The sequence below is a fragment of the Anas platyrhynchos genome, chromosome 1 (assembly GCF_047663525.1).
Source record: "Anas platyrhynchos isolate ZD024472 breed Pekin duck chromosome 1, IASCAAS_PekinDuck_T2T, whole genome shotgun sequence".
In the NCBI taxonomy this organism is placed as follows: domain Eukaryota; kingdom Metazoa; phylum Chordata; class Aves; order Anseriformes; family Anatidae; genus Anas; species Anas platyrhynchos.
This window is the reverse complement of record NC_092587.1, coordinates 144,878,475-144,894,785: the sequence shown is the minus strand read 5'-3', so window position 1 is coordinate 144,894,785 and position 16,311 is coordinate 144,878,475. Positions and strand designations below refer to the sequence as shown.

General features: G+C 36.8%; 1 protein-coding gene across 1 annotated transcript in view; it reads left to right on the top strand.

Moving 5' to 3' along the window:
- Nucleotides 1-16,311, top strand: part of CUL4A (cullin 4A) — a 36,391-nt gene that overhangs the window by 5,923 nt on the left and 14,157 nt on the right. The window contains exons 4-10 of the mRNA XM_072031673.1: nucleotides 1,235-1,303; nucleotides 2,725-2,798; nucleotides 4,183-4,345; nucleotides 6,764-6,853; nucleotides 8,220-8,302; nucleotides 11,164-11,231; nucleotides 14,086-14,204. Of these exons, the coding sequence (XP_071887774.1) occupies nucleotides 1,235-1,303; nucleotides 2,725-2,798; nucleotides 4,183-4,345; nucleotides 6,764-6,853; nucleotides 8,220-8,302; nucleotides 11,164-11,231; nucleotides 14,086-14,204 (666 nt within the window). The remainder of the gene's footprint in view (nucleotides 1-1,234; nucleotides 1,304-2,724; nucleotides 2,799-4,182; nucleotides 4,346-6,763; nucleotides 6,854-8,219; nucleotides 8,303-11,163; nucleotides 11,232-14,085; nucleotides 14,205-16,311) is intronic.

The window sequence follows — 16,311 nt, the reverse complement described above, 5'->3', positions numbered from 1 at the left end:
TTATTACAGAAAATCATTGCTTGAAATAGAAAGAAACAGGGGAATGGGTTCCAGAAAGAGTCCTTTTATTTTTAGGCAAATGCTTTAAATGTGCTTTGGATTATAACTCAGTTTCTCAGTTCACTGCGTTCCCCAGGTAGGTGCCTACACACATAAAGAAGATAAATTGCTTTCTCTGTTTTATTTTTTTCTCTCTAGCTAAGTCCAAGCATGGCCTTTTTTTTTTTAAATTTTTGTCCCAGTAAAGGAGCCCAGCTTCTACATGGCACATGAGAAATATTGATACATAAATTGGCACTGTGAATTCGGTTCTTAATCATGCAGCACATTTTTTCATTAGATTTAATTTGATATATTAAAAATCACCTCTAACTAAAAAGAACATTAATCAGTGCAGTAGTCTGAGGACCAAGTCTTTTAGCTTACTATAAAGTGATGTACAGTTGACCAATCTTGCATCCCAGGCTTTTCAGGCTTCAGCCCAGCTTCTGAAGAGATGTTGTAAAACTTTGCCTTCTCCCCATGAGCCCAACAGAACCAGTGTCTGAAGAGCTGAGAATTTTGTGTTTTACAGGTATAGTGCTTTATATCCCAAGGACGTGAGATTACATTAATCAGATTTGGCCAGAGGGAGTTGGGGATGATACTGTGTGTGAAAGGAAGGCAAAGCCACACTTGGATTTACTTCTATGACATCCTGCAATTCTGAAAGCATAAGTAACACTTGGATCTGTTGTGTAATTAATAAAACTTCATAGTTTACTTCGGGAGACCTGGAGATGTACGTGAAAAGAGTGGTATTTGGATTTATTGAGGATTATTTAAAACTGTAACTGCTCCTAAGAGATTAGGGTCACTCCTGTTGCGCACAGTGTGAACTCATTAAACAAAGTAAACCTTTCTATCCAGCTCACCTCGACTGGCAATAAGGGTGTTTTTGACACTGATGGGATTTCTTGTTTAAATCTGTATCGGAGTTGTACGGTGCAGCCGCTAGATGGTATTGCTGGAGAGCTGTGAGCGTTCATTCCTTGAAAACATAGGGAGGCCTTTTGGAGAATTGCCATCCCCTGTGCTGGGCAGAAGCTTTGCAATTAACCGTTTATCCCTAGGCAGTCCCAGTAACAGCAGAACATCCACAGAGCAGATTTGCTTAATGGCTGGCAAAGATCATCTCTGGAATCCGGCCTCAGACGTTACTGGCAAGCTAGTTTTCCTTAATAGGTGTTGTACAGATTCTCTGGATAGTCTTTTATTTTTAAAGAAGATAAATAAATGCTGGCAAGATCACTGCAGACAAATGGTAAGTTGAATGTTTGTTCAGAATATGTATCCTTGGGATGTGAAGCCTGGCAAAGGGGAATTTGTTATGGTTTTAACTTGGGACTGTTGCATCTCCTCCAAGTTTCAGCATAGACTTTCACTTTCCCCTTTGATAGCTGGGGGCAGTTTTGTTGTTGAAAGCCGGGTTCTGCAGTGCTGTTGACTCTGATGCTGAAATATCACTCAGCAATGTATTGACGCTTGTGAAATTGTTGGCTGTTTGCAGTTTGGGTAACTGGAGAATCCACAAGCTTTGCTTTTAGATTGCTCCAACAGCTGGATTAATTTGTGACTCTTTTTGTGATGCAGAGATGAATATACAGAGAGATTAAAGAAGCTAAATCTCTCTTTCCCCATCTTGTCATCAACCTCCATGATGAATTATGTTATAGAAAAAAAAAATCCCCTCTCAAATATGCTTCATAGAAATCGTCCTTTTAAAATGTTTCATTATAATTCGAAGACAGCATTTGAAAGGTTTCATTGCATTCTCACCTAGCTTTGGCTACAGGTGCCCAAAATAGTTGAATTTCTGTTTTCATTCCTCAAGTCCTTTTCTTCCCCCTCCCCTGTGGGGGATGGGCAGAGGTAAGTGCTTTTTATCTAAAAAATTGAAAGTGTTGTGGAAACTATGCAAAATAAATTCAACAGTCTGATGAAAATAGAGTTGAAGGCTTTTGCCTTGAAACTTTAATTAATATGGACTTGTGTTTTTGTAAAAATATGAACTCTGTTCACTTTAATTACTTTTGAGAGTTCTTTTTTGTTTTGTTTTGGTCCTCAAAGCAACAACCTGTGGCAAGTGGCTCTCTTGCCTTTGTGCTGAATTAGCACTTGTGGTGTTTAAGGGAAAAAACCAAAACAGTCTCATTGCTGTTTTACTTTGATATGGTTGGCCAGAAACTGTCAGCTTGAGAATTGCTTCAGAAGCAGCAAACTTCCATTGTGAAAATGTCTTTTGCACAGTTTATTAGTGTCTCTGCTTTAAGATTCTTTTTTTAAAGAAAAATGAAAATAAAATTAAAAGTGAAAACCACAGCAGCATGCTATTTCAGCATATTTCAACACTTTCAGATTTACTGAAAGTGTTGGTGGTACTGCTTAATGGCTCGTTCATCTCAATAGCACTGAAACTTAAATAGCACTAAAACAGGCTAATAAAACTGGTTAAATGCTTACGAATTTGAAAACCATTTTCAATATATTTTGTTGTACTGCTTAGTCATAGCGTTAACATCAATAAATTACATATCGGTAGCCATACAAGTTACCACAAGAGTTGAAAATAGATGCATCAGCAATTAAGGTACATGTGTATGTGATACAACTTTCAGAATTTGTCTTACAACTTAAAAAGCTGTATGCTGATGAAGGCAAAAATATTTTTTTCTGTATTTTCAGATCATGATCAGAAGCATTTTCTTATTTCTGGATCGCACATATGTACTTCAGAATTCAATGCTTCCTTCTATATGGTAGGTACCTATGTAAGCATTTCTCTAAGATTTAGGATCTGCACATGCTTGAAGTCTGCACAAGGTTGAAAATGAAATTTTCACGTAATAATTTCTGCCACCCCCAGGAATACCTGTTGTGAAGTGAAGGAAAAGAAGAGATATGCTAACAAGTGCAGGCACACACAGCTGCAGCTGTCACTGCCTGGGTGAGGCTGTGCTGGGAGCCTCCTCTGGCTGCTGCCTCTGGGCCCAGCTGTACTGCAGGTGCTCCTGGTTTGGCAAAGTTCAAAGCTTGGCTACTGGCTCTGTTTTTTTTTAAATAAGTTAGGTACACTCACAAAGTGCAGATCAACTCTCCGACACTGGCAAGTTGAGAGCTGTGGCTCGGAGCTTTGAGGTTAATCCTGGATGCTGCTGCTGGACTTGGAGCACCCCATGGTCACAACTTTGGGTGTTCTGTTTCTCAGCATCCTTCCTGAGAAGGATTTCATATCATAACCAGGACAGACAAACCTGGGCTTTTCCAAAATTTTCTGGTATTGTTACTCCATATAAACTAAAAATAGATGTAGAAAAAATGCTGAAGTAACATTGTGCTTTTACCCTGCCTGTGTTACTTCTATGCTTCTTTAGGTCCCACATGAAGTCTTCCCTTCTGGACTCTGTGTTAGTTCCTTTTTTTTTTTTTTTTTGTTAGGCTGCTTTTTACTGAAGGTCATCAAAGGGATCTGGATCTGTTCACACTTTGTGCCTTTTTGCTCATAGTGGGAACATCTCATTTACTGAAATCCTTATGCATACAAGAAGGTTGGGGGAAACAACTTTTACTTAAGATTCCTCTGTTTTCCTTGATAAAGAACATGATTAATAATTGGCTTTTTTGTGATCAGATGTAGAGGCATCATTCCTCATCATCTTAGTATGAAACACAAATGTGATACAGGTGATCATAAATGTACAGAGAATTACTGATTTGAAACAAAACTTATAAATGACGTAAAGATTAACCCTGGGATCTTATGTTAAGGTAGATGTTCATTTTTGTAATTATTTTTATAATAGTAATATGTTTTTTTGGTGATAATGGTGGTTTGTTTTTTTATACACAGAGATCATTATAGTCTACTAGGTGAAATACAGATTGCTCATAGTTGTCACCTGAACTATGCATAAACTAAAGTTGATGCATCTTGTAGCCCCTCACCTGGTGTTTTTGTGATGGTTATTGTTATAGTTCCCTTAGTGGATCATGTAAAAGAGAATATATGCACATTAATGCATCCACTCTCTGTATTGTATATATTATATATATATCTTAATATGTATGTATTTTCTTAAACTGAGATTCAGATTTTTGAAAAGAATCAACAATATGGTTTATTAATTTTCAATATTCTTGCAGGGATATGGGGCTAGAGTTATTTAGAAACCATGTCATTAGTGATAAGCAAGTTCAAAACAAGACTATTGATGGAATCCTTCTGCTGATTGAACGAGAACGAAGTGGTGAAGCTGTGGACAGAAGTTTGCTGCGAAGTTTGTTGAGCATGCTGTCTGATCTGCAGGTGAGTACAGCAAATTTCACTAATAACCACTACGCTTAGAAACAGGGTTTGGACTTCTAATATGTGTGTTGTACAGAAATAATTATATTCTGCTAGTAAGCATGTGCTTCAAAATCTGTCGAACAGATTGAGACGTGGTTTCCTTTTATCTACCCTATCTAGTCTTTCATTCTGTTTGTAAATGAGACCTCTTGCTTGTTTTTCTTAGCTGATGCACTGGCTTTAAGGCTTTGCAAGGTTTGCAAGTCTTTTAGTATGTGTAATACCTGTCTGTCTTAACTACTTGTTTTGTAATCCTACTGAAGGTGGAGTGTAGCAACCAAAAAAGATCAGTTCTGTCACCGTGAAAAGGTTTTTGGAGTCCAGATCATGGGTCTTACTGCAAAAGACATCACTACATCAGCAACTTCTTAGCAGAGAGCAAAGACAGAATTAGATGCAAAGTTAAGGCAAACATTTAAAAATGGTTATAGTCAGTCTATAGATAATTGGATTTTTCCATTAGAACTGATTCTAAGTAACCAAACAGAATATAAAAAATATTGTGATTTTTGACTTTGGTATGTGTTGACCTTGTTGTATGATGTGCAATAAAACTTAGGAGCTCTCTTTCATTCTTAGGAACTGTTCAGGTTGCTCTGTTCCCAAGTAACATACGTTATTACAAAACTGCTTAAGGGTTTAAAAAAGAGTGCAAAGGGGAAGACTGTATGAAAGACTATCAGAAAGTACTTTTTGGCCAGCTTTTCTGCTTTTCACGTTAACCTTCCAGACTTTGATCTGTAATTACACTCTTTGGTGTATGAGAAAAATTTGTAAGTAATTATTCTGTTCAAGAGAGAAGAGAAACTTCTGTCAGTGAATTTTCGGATCATATGCATGCCCTTTCCCACTTTTATCCCATTGTCACTTGCAAGCCTTCTCTACTTGCATCAGTTTTTGTAGATGTTAACATTGATTATTTTTAGCAATATACTCTGCTAACTAAAGATAAACATTGCCCTTTATTGGATCCTTCTTACAGAATTGGATTTCAGTCTGCAGTCTTCTTCACTGGCTCAACAGTGTGGTTTTTCTTCTTCACTAGGGAACCTAACCAAATCTATTCTGTTCTTTTGTGTTACCTGTCACTATATCGAGGCACAGATGTGCTTATAATCCTGTAATTATACTCCAGGATCTCTGCTTCTCTATTTTCTTTCACCAGAGGTTAGCCTGTGGTGAAAGATGAATTAATAAAGCAACTCTTATATTTCATTTGAAAACAATTGAGCTCCTAGCCACTCCTGATTTTTTAGGCAATTATGCAGTGGAGGACCAACTGTTGAAAGCTGATTCCTGTTCATGTAAATCCTATTCTATAGCAGTTACCTTGTTGTAAAGATTTATACAGAAAATAGCTGAATATATATTGCATTAATGTATAGGTCAGAAAGTTATACCACTTATCTTGAGGGAAAGGATGGTAAGAAATTAAATCTAGTATTCAGTCCTGTTGAACATGGAGCCTAGTGTAAAGAGAAGGCTGAAGCAATCACTTGATGTCTGCTTGTGATGCTGAATTAGTGAACTCATACACTGAGTGCTTTTCAAGCCAGAGGTTTCATGTTTGATGCATTGAAAACAAAAAATTTCTTCCTCCTTATGGACTTTGAAAAAACTCAGAATGTAATAATGACTTTTACAGCTCTGTGTTATCTTTTGGGAAAAGTATTTCCTTCTATTCATCTACCATACTCAAGGACTTCTCTTTCTTCTTTTCACTGACTGTTCACATGTCATTCCCTAGCGACCTTCTCCAGTCTGCTCTAACTACTTTATGTAGTTGTCCTTTCTAATTTATCTCCTTTCTATATTAAACCATGTTAATCATTATGCAGAAATTTCTCAATGTCTGTGGTGGTTGTTGCTGCCCTTTTTTAGTCATCGCTTTGTGCCTTCACTGGAAAAAGGAAGTTCATTTTACCTGGTAAAATGAATCTTTATTTCTTTTGTGCCCCTGAGATGAACCTGGCAGATGTGAATTAACATATCAGAAATTATCTGTTTTGTTTCACTAGTTGGAACTTTTTTTTTGGCCACAAAAGTGTCAGTGGGAGTCTTGAACTCGAACGGCTTAGATGTGCTGTTGTGTTGGGTACCAGTTTTGGACTACATGAATTAAACAGAAGCTATCAGTTTAGATGATTTTAATGTTGATGGCTGAAACACACTATTGGTACGCTGGAAAGTCATCTCTGATCGGAGTATTTCTAAAACCAGTAGATACACAGAGAACTTACGAGTTTATGCAGTTTTAAACACTTGTCATAATTGTGTACATTCCTGAGATTTTACTTGCCTTTTATGTCTGACAACCAGAATATGCTACCCTTATTGGCAGCTTAATGTAAGTAACTAAATCCGTGTCTTGAGCAGGTTTACAAGGAATCATTTGAACAGAGGTTTCTGGAAGAGACAAATTGCTTATATGCTGCAGAGGGCCAAAGATTAATGCAAGAAAGAGAGGTAGGTGCATGATATAGATGACAGCTTTTATGTTAGTTTCATCTGCTGTGGGATTGTGTGAGAACTTTTGGTAGTGCCATAGCATGGTAATAAGTGAAATTTACTGGTGTGAGTGGTGTTTATGCATTGGGGACTGCAGTACTGTATCAAGGGGAAGAATGGACTCCCGTTTGCCTTAATGTTTTACCTCTAGATGTGAATATACATGTATGTATATGTCATATAAACATATATAAATGTAAATTAGGGGTGGAGAAACCCAGTGGTATTTTTGTGTATTTAAAGTCCCACTACCAGCAAGTTGATCTCCACACAAAGCTTAAAGATGTGCCATCAACTGTGTTTTTGCTCAAGAGCTGTGAAATATCCACTGGCATCATTCTACTCTGTGCTTAATACCGAAGTAACCTTTTTACTTTTTTTTTTTTTTTTTTTTTTTACTGTTTTGTTAAACTTATTTGTCAGTTTTATTTCTTTTGCTTATTAGTTAAATAGACATGACATTTTTGTTTCCTGTGCTCTTGAGATGAAATTATGCCCTGTGGTGGACAGCCTGAAAATGTGTTTCTCTCTGAAAATGTAAATCAAAGGAAGTGTTTCTTGGTTGTCTAAGATACAGCATATTACTTTTATTAATTCAATTTTAACGCTGACTTGCTACAAACATTCTGAAAATTCCTGTCTACATGACACTGAAGTGGATCTTTTGTGTCTAATTCCGTTTCATTCACCTCATGCTTTGAAGTTCCCTCAGGACCTGAGATGAAATGCTCTGATGCATAGTTTTCCCACAAGTCTTACTGCTTTACAGGCCTGGTGGAAAACTGAGGAAAAAAGCACAAAAATAATAAGGCTCTAATTTATAAAGTGTTCGCATTTATATGTTTATGTGTATACATGTGTATGTCCTTGTGTATGCATATATATTTACACATGCATATCAACATCTGCGTAACTGTTTTGATAATTTGAAGCCCGAGTTTGATACGTGCTAACTCTCCATAGGGACAGATAGCCCTAGGAGAAACTACGTGGTTCACACCAACTGAAAATATGCTCTCTGATATTTTAAGGACTATCTTAACTCATCGGGTTTTGAGGGGAAAAAAAATTCCTCAGCAGTAACCTCAGATTTCTGATTATCTGCTTCTTTCTGTGAAGTGCAGTTATAATACTTTAATTATGAAGTAGTATTGTTTAATTAAAGTGTAGATATTTATGTAATGTATAACAACATTGTGGTGGAATAGTCTTTTCCAATCAATACACTCTTTCTTTATAGTTTAAAATTATCACCATGAAACATTATCTGTCTTTTGTGGTTTTGTACTTATCTGTTGAGCTTGTCATTCTCTTCCGTTACTAGGTTCCAGAATATCTTCACCACGTTAATAAACGTTTGGAAGAAGAAGGAGACAGAGTGATAACATACTTAGACCACAGCACACAGTCAGTACAAATTCTGTCATTCTTAGCAAAAGTCAAGCATCTTTCATAAAACAGTGTGGTTATTCATGGTGGTAGAGACACAGACTATTTCTGTAGTATTTTACAGATATTATCTTGTTGACAGCACTGATACAGTTTGGTGGTGGTTTTTTTTCTCATTTAAGGCTTCATTTTTATCAAATTTGCTTTATTTAAAATCAGAATACTCTCTAAGTACGAGAGGAGAAATTGGAAAAAAAAAAGTATCAGTGTAATTTGAAGTTAACAAATATTATATAACTCATATTTGGATTATGGAAGCAGTAACTGATTTTAAACATTTGTGTGATTATAATATGGGAATATGCACTGGGAGGGGGAGGATAAAAAAAAAAGAAAAAGTTAAATTATGACATAGGATAGAGAACATGAACGCAAACATTCCAAGATGTTTGAAGTAGAATCAGCTTTGGTGTAGCTGCTGCCAATATATTGTGCAAGGTAGCTTGTCACTTTTTTCCCTGAGCTATTGAGTAATAGTGTGTGCTTTGCTGGGGTAAGAATGTGCATTCAGGAATTACAGCACAGTCACTGACAGATTATAAATGCATACTTAATTTATATGTAATGCAGCAAGCTGTTGCCTTTTTTTTAAAATAACATAAGCAAGTAAAATTAACTCAGAATATCGCTCCCAAACTCCTTCATTTTTTAGCCAATATGTTGGCATTTTATTGGGTGTTAAAAGAATAGCAATACATATTTTTTTAACTTGTGTGTATACATATGTATGAAGAAAATGATAGGCTAAGCAAATGCCCTTGAGATAATGGTGCATATTTGAACTTTTCTTCCTGTCAGTGCTGATTGCAGGGATACACAGTCCTTGCTCTGAGTCTAGTCCTTAGTCAAACTCTTAGAAACCTACTTTTAGAAGGCTTTGCACTGATTTCCTGTCTTTGCATCAAGGAACAGCAGCTCTTAAAATTAGTGCCCTTGAGTTGCCCTCAGGTCATACTGTCTCCCCAGGTGTGCATGAAGAGAGCAGGAAGGATGTTAAATTTAGTTAGTAACTTTGAACTTTAGACAGAAATGAAAACCAGCATGGGAAACACGATTCAGAATACTTAAAACATGTTTGTGCAACGTGTGGAGTGTGTATTGATGCGGATCATTGAGTGATTTGTTCAGCCCACCAGTACGTGCCTGGACAGCTGACCAGAATAAGCAAATCTCCTGGCTGGTCAGTAGATGCATACTTTGAGGCAGAAGATACATTATGCTCATTCATCAGCTAGATGTCAAGATAAATACTCGTTCTGTCTGTCTGCTTCTTAGGAAGTACTGCTCTGTCTCATGCAAACCAATTACCCTTACTTCCTCTGTAGGGTGAATAGGTCTTTCAGGGCAAAGGATGTTATTTTATGCAACCCTGAATCTTCCTGTTCTTGGAGACAGGCAGCAGTAGTTGGAAGTTTCAGGGAAAATGAAAGTAGCCATAAAAACAGACATGCATTAAGACCAAGGGTCTGTCTAACTGGTCTTTCACGTTCACTTAAAGGAAACTGTATGTGATGCCTTGATACTGTCCTAGTATCTGCCTATTTGCAGCTCAGCATATTTTCGGAACCTGATGCTGTTTGCATGCCTAGTATTACCCAATGAATCTCTTTCACATATTTGTGCTGTCTCACTGGGATTCACTTTAAGTTTTTTCATCTGTGACATCCCTTGGCCAGGAGATCCCGCAGAGCACCAGCCACCATATGATAAATCTGATATAAACCATATGATAAAACTTCTGTTTATTTGAAGTCTGACACCCAGTACCATCACTGATGTCCCCAAATCTTGTATTGGAAGGGGAAGTGGTCAGCCCTTTTCTTTTCACCTTTTCCCACATCAAAGGCTCCTGATGTGTACAGATATTTCTCTTGCAGATGCTGTTATATAATCTAATTGTCCATGTTTCCTTCTCCGGACCTTCCCAAATTCTAATTTAATCTTTTGAGATTAAGGGACTAAAACTGTGCATTGTATATTAAATGCTGAGCAAATCATTAATAGGAGGTATTTTAGCAAAGGTGGGGGCTTAAAGAGGATGCTACTACCTAACAGGCTTCCATCAATCTGAGTTCAACACCTCTCTTTTAGAAAACCTAAACTAAGGGTCTGAGAACCAGTTTTATAAAGCTTAACACAGAAGGAAGTGTTCGGTCTGTTGTTGTCATATGATAAACAATGGTAGAAGTGTAGATAGTGAAATCAGTTATACCTTTGTGTTTCGGGCATTTTTTTCCTCTATTAGCCCATAAATGATGGAAAGGTAAACTTGCCATTATTTTTCAGCCCTGTATAAAGGGAATGCATCAAAAATATTTAATTGTGAAAAGCAGGGGAGATTTCAAATGTGAATTTTAAATGATTAGCCAATTTGAGGAGTATTATAGTTCTAGCTCAATTTATTTAGCTGCATAATACAGTTGGATAAAAATACTCAGTTTTGAACATCACAAGTGTATATGGTATTGTGTTGTTTTGGAGTGCACATCTTTGGAAGGTTTCTTTCTTTTCAAGAAAAATGTCAAATTGACTTTTTCCAGACTTAGTTAATACAGATTTTTGGTATCTAAACTTCTCTCTACTGTTCTATAGCTTGTTTTTATTATTGAAAACTGAATTTCTTTTTTAGTTGTATATGTGGATAACTTTTTTTCTTTCTTATATCACACGAGACTTTTTTTCTTAATTTGTAGCCTTTGTTTCAAGTAGAAAATTGTTGATTTTTGTACAATATTGTAAGTTTCTCACAAGTATATTCTGACAGGATGCAATTTCCTTATGCTGTGGTACTTCTAACATACTTTTCTTTCCTTATTTAGGAAACCACTGATAGCTTGTGTGGAGAAACAGCTACTAGGAGAACACTTAACAGCTATTTTGCAAAAAGGTATTTTAAAAAAAATAATGAATTCTCTGATAAACAACGGATTCTTGTACTCTGCGATAACATCAGAATCCACATCTTTAATTTCATGAGAAATGGTAGCTGTGGAAAATGCTTCCATAGACACAGAAAGCCAATTCAGTAAAACTATCACGCCCACTGTGACAAGTAGATCCTCCATGAGGAAACAAATACCTAAAATGTAACTCCATATTTCTAAAGCTTGATGAACTCTCTAAATCCCCTTTGACTTGGAGCTTGGGAATTAAACCTTTGGAACTGCTGATCTTCTGTACCTCATTTCAACTTCCAAATGAAAGCTGCATTTACTGTTGTAGTTTCTTTTGTGTGATGACTACACAGCTCAAGTGCAATAACTTCACATATCCTTGTGGTTATATAGTTAAAGAATCATGAGCTATTGGAGCTGACTACACTCAGAGGTGATGCACTTCATATGCTTTTTTCTGTATTTTGCCTTCTGTCTGGCAATTCTAAATTTGAGCTGCAGTCTTCTTAAGAACTCCCTATTCAGATACCAATCTTCAAATCACCATTTCTTTGTTCCTCTTAACTTTTAATCTTTGCCTTTTTTCACTGAATTCCTGGGTTTGGTCTGATCTTCTATTACTTTAAATAATCCTTTCCTTTTCTAGCACTAGCCATCTTTTAGGCTTTAGATCTTGTAGCAGTGTATCCTTATGTATTCTTTTACTGTTGCAGAACTGTTATTGTTATCTATAAGCTCCATCACATCCATGTTTGTTAATACTTTTGGATTGTTTTGCACATGCCTTTCACTTCTATCTTTACAAAGGGGACAAAGAAAGATGCATGCTTACAGTTTTCACTGAACTACTCTGGGAGTAGGTTATTTCATTGTTTTCAGTACATTTACAAAAATGAGCATGGTTACTCTATCTTAGCTATTCTTAAGCTTATCATAAATAGAAGGTAAGAATAAGTAATAGTTTTGTTGCTACATGCTGATTTTGCTTGTTTTTTTAATTCGTGTTATTTTCAAGTCACTTTTCCAATGATATATTTGTATATCAGTTGGTGTAGTCTGAAAACATGTTCTTGTTTTCTGAAAAAAGTCTGCACTCTTTTTTGGTTTATAATGTGTATGCAGTGTCCATGTAAATATGGAGAAAATTATACATTTTTCTAGTTACTATATTTTGGGACTTGTAATATTGTTGGATTATTTTTACATTCTATGTGTACACTTAGAGGAAAAAAAGAAGCAAGTCTAACATCACTTCTTACATAACTTTCTGCATTTGTTTGATCCAGGGCACGTTGTAATCCACTTATAACATTCTAGTATTCCGTGCAAGTAGAAGATACTGCCTTTTGTAGGTTTTGTTCCTCAGGAGAGAAGGCATATGATGTACCAAGTTTGATACAGGAAAAAAAAAATCTTACCATGCAGGGTACATATGAGAAACTTTATTTTCTTGTATTATTACAACTTCCATTGAATAGATACTGCTTTTTTTCATTGTGAGTACAATAAAATTTTTCAAGGCTGTGACAGTGCTTTCTGGAAGCTGTGTGAAGCCTTGTGTCAGAGGACTTACCTAAATGTCTTTTTTCATTTGTCAAGTATGTGACAAAATGCTTGTTTCCATCATGCAGTTTATATGCTGGAGGAGAAAGAAGGGTTGTACTTTATCAGCTAGGTTATAACAAAGCAATTAGTGTATTTATTGGTCTCCCTAAATGAGTAAGAGATGATGCTTGGATATGATGGAATGGGCATTTACTAATTTCAGTGTTCAAAAGAACATCAGTAACATGTATTCAAGAATTTGTAATCTGTTGTCTTATATACTTCTAAAGTATATTAATTCTTCTGGTATCTCAACAAGGGCAAAAGCTTACCTGACATCATTCTAGAATACTGGTTGCCTTTCTGAACATGTAGATAAATTAAAATGGAAGTATCTTAAGGTGAAGAAGAGAGTAGAAAATGGGGTCATGTCGTCAAGTAGTACTTGAAAATCCTTTGTAATCTAATACCGTTTAAAAATTGGAAGTAACTAAGAACATTTTGTACATGAAGTAGAACAGTTGTACAGTGTCAGCTACACTGATGTCAATTGTCAACTTGTGTAAAATCCAGCTTTCTGGATTTTGAACAGTGGCATAAATCTTTGATGTTACCTTAACATTTTACCAAAGCCTATTGTCACTGATAACAGACGATGTATCTGTGATTACATTGGGCCTATATTCACCACATTCTCAAATGTTAAAATGTGTATATAATTGTTAAAAGTGTTACATTTAGCCTTGTGTTTTTCTTTATTCATTAGTCCAAGGCCTTGTCTCACGTAGGGTGAATTGATAAAAGGGAAATGTTGCTTTGTAATCATGTGTTATTACATCAGTATGAGCATAGACAATTTATGCATGTCCTTAATCTAAAAACATGGCTTAACACTACAGAAAAAAAAAATCTTGCAAAGTAGATGTCTTTACTTTAAATGTGGGACAGTGTACTTACTGTTTTTGACATTCTTTGGAGGTTTTTTGAGTTCTTTTGATAAAACTGCTCTTAAAATCAAGTACTGTTCATAAACATTCTGCAAAAGACTTAGAGTTGACACCTTGTTGGGAAAGTACTTCAGCTGACTTAGTTTTATAATATCATAGTGTAAATCATTTCAGCCAATTTAAACAAGGGAGCATGTTAATCCTGAGCATAATACTTGCTTTCAGAAATTTAGTCTTTAAAAATTCATACTTTTATGCTTTTGGCGTATTTCATAGAGATTTTGGTTTTCTGATGTATTCCTAAATGTGTTTATGCAACTCCCTCCTAATTTGCTTGTATTTCTAATTTTTTTAGGGCTTGATAACCTGCTTGATGAAAACAGAATATCAGACTTGACCCAGACGTACCAGCTGTTCAGCCGGGTAAAAGGGGGGCAGCAGATCCTTTTGCAACATTGGAGTGAATACATCAAGGTATTTCAAAGATCTGTTGCTACTCTCAAAATTTGTGATGTTATCATAGATTTCTTCTTTCAGAAACAAGAATAGTATATCTTTTAGGTTTATACATCAAAGTTCTTTTTTAAGCAAATATGTTGATGGTTGATGGTATGTTGATCCCCAGTAATGATCACGTGGTGAGAAACAGCAACGCTTAAGTTTTGATTTTTAATTCCTAGCTGCTTGGAAATTGCTTTCAATATAGGTTTGAACGATATGCAAGGAAGTTATTTTGGTGTACTTTTAAATAGAGCTATATGAGCATTTATTTAGAGTATGCTGAGTTGTAGTAGATGTTGAGTTTTGGTACAAATACACCCAAATGTTTTACATACGTGGAACACCAGAATGCAGCTGGCCTGCTGCAGATTAGCAGTCCTTCATGTAACCAACTGCACTAAGGTGAATGCTCAAGCCATTTTGAAAGGAATGCTCTTTTTGAAAATAATCCCTTATCAAAGTGGGGTATCTGGTTTGTTTAGTTAGTCATAATATGCAGGTAGTACACTGCCACAGAGAACTTGCACTCCAGTGCTCTTGCAAGATGAAGGCAGCAAAGCTTTGCAGAAAATACTTCTCTCTGGAGTTGGTAACTCCCGATGTGCTAGTTCTCCCCTGAATCGTCCATGGGTGTCTCTACCTTCAGGGCTAAGTGCACAACATCGGTTCATTTGGGAGGTGACTTTCCTGTGCACCCATACCTGGAGTTATTATGCACAGCACATAGGAGAAAGGCAGTGTCTCCCCTCCACCCCCAAAACTGAGATGCAGATTGCTCAGCAGGGTCTTGTCCCTGTGGATCTGTGGTCAGCTGGGCCAGCTGAACGGCTTGCCTTGGCTCCCAGATCTTCCTCCTCACTCCTGGATCACACTCCTCCATCACTTGCATGGCCTGCTGCTCCATAGACTTCTTTTTGTGATGTGTTTTAACAACTGTACGTGGGCAAAGTCAGGGTTATGCCAAGGTTAGTGAGCTTAAAGAGGCTCACAGAACAGTGCTGGTGCTGGCCCAAGGAAAGGAGTAGTTCAGGACAGGTAGGAACCCGTGGGAAGGAGGAGCAGGCCCTCACCTTCAGCAGCAAGTTGATTAGATGGCTTGATCATGCCTTATGTCTCACAGAATCAGACCTTTCATGGCCTCATTTTTAAGAACCTTTTTTTACGTGCTCAGAAATCTGCACTTTCTATCAAGTTGCTCTATTTTTTTTCCTTGACAACATTCTGTATGACAGATTTCATCAAAGTGAGGCTTCAAGAACTTAAATTCTACCTTGTGAGAAAGAAAAAGCACATAGGGACAGAGTACTGGAGGGAAGATCTGTGCTCTGCTGTAGTCACCTTTTTGTGATTTCAGGGATGCCACTTAGCTCTCTGTAGCTCAGCTTGCCATTTGTGGAACGGCAACTTATGAACATAACTGGTGGAGACAGATCTGGATGCTGTGTTAATGAAAGGGAAATTGTATTCAGTGCAAGATGTACACAGCAAGCCTAAGGACGCTTGGCAGCCTCATTTTTCTCTTAATTCACTTGGAAATGGTTCTCAAGAAAGATCTTGGAGAAGGATTGCAGTGGTTTGTTAGGTATTTAAGTGGAAATTCTGAGGTTTGAGAGGGATTTTCCCATCTCTGTTTAACTGTTGTGGTTAACGTACTTTAGTTGATGTAAATACACGGGTTAAATAGTATTCCACTATTACTGTGCCAGTATTGCTCTTTCCCATGGTGGAAAACCGGTCATTCTGTCTAGGGCAGCGATTGGTGTTATTAAGCAGTTGTAAAAGGTCTGATAGGTTCAGCTCTTCCCTTATGGGACATCTTGCTTTGGTGGGCAAATGGTGTTATAGCTCTAACGTTAGGATAGTAAATGAACAAGAAAAGAAAACCAACTATGTGACTCCTTTAAAATGGGAAAATTGTTTTGTTGCAAATCAGCTGTTTTTTTTTGGGGTCTGTAACCCTCACTGAGAGCAATCTTGGAGCGATGAGCAGTAGCTGTATTTCAGCCACCTGTTCCTGTCAGTAGGGCTCTGTAGTGGATTTCAGCAGAATGGTGCAAAGCTTTCCATTACACGTAACATT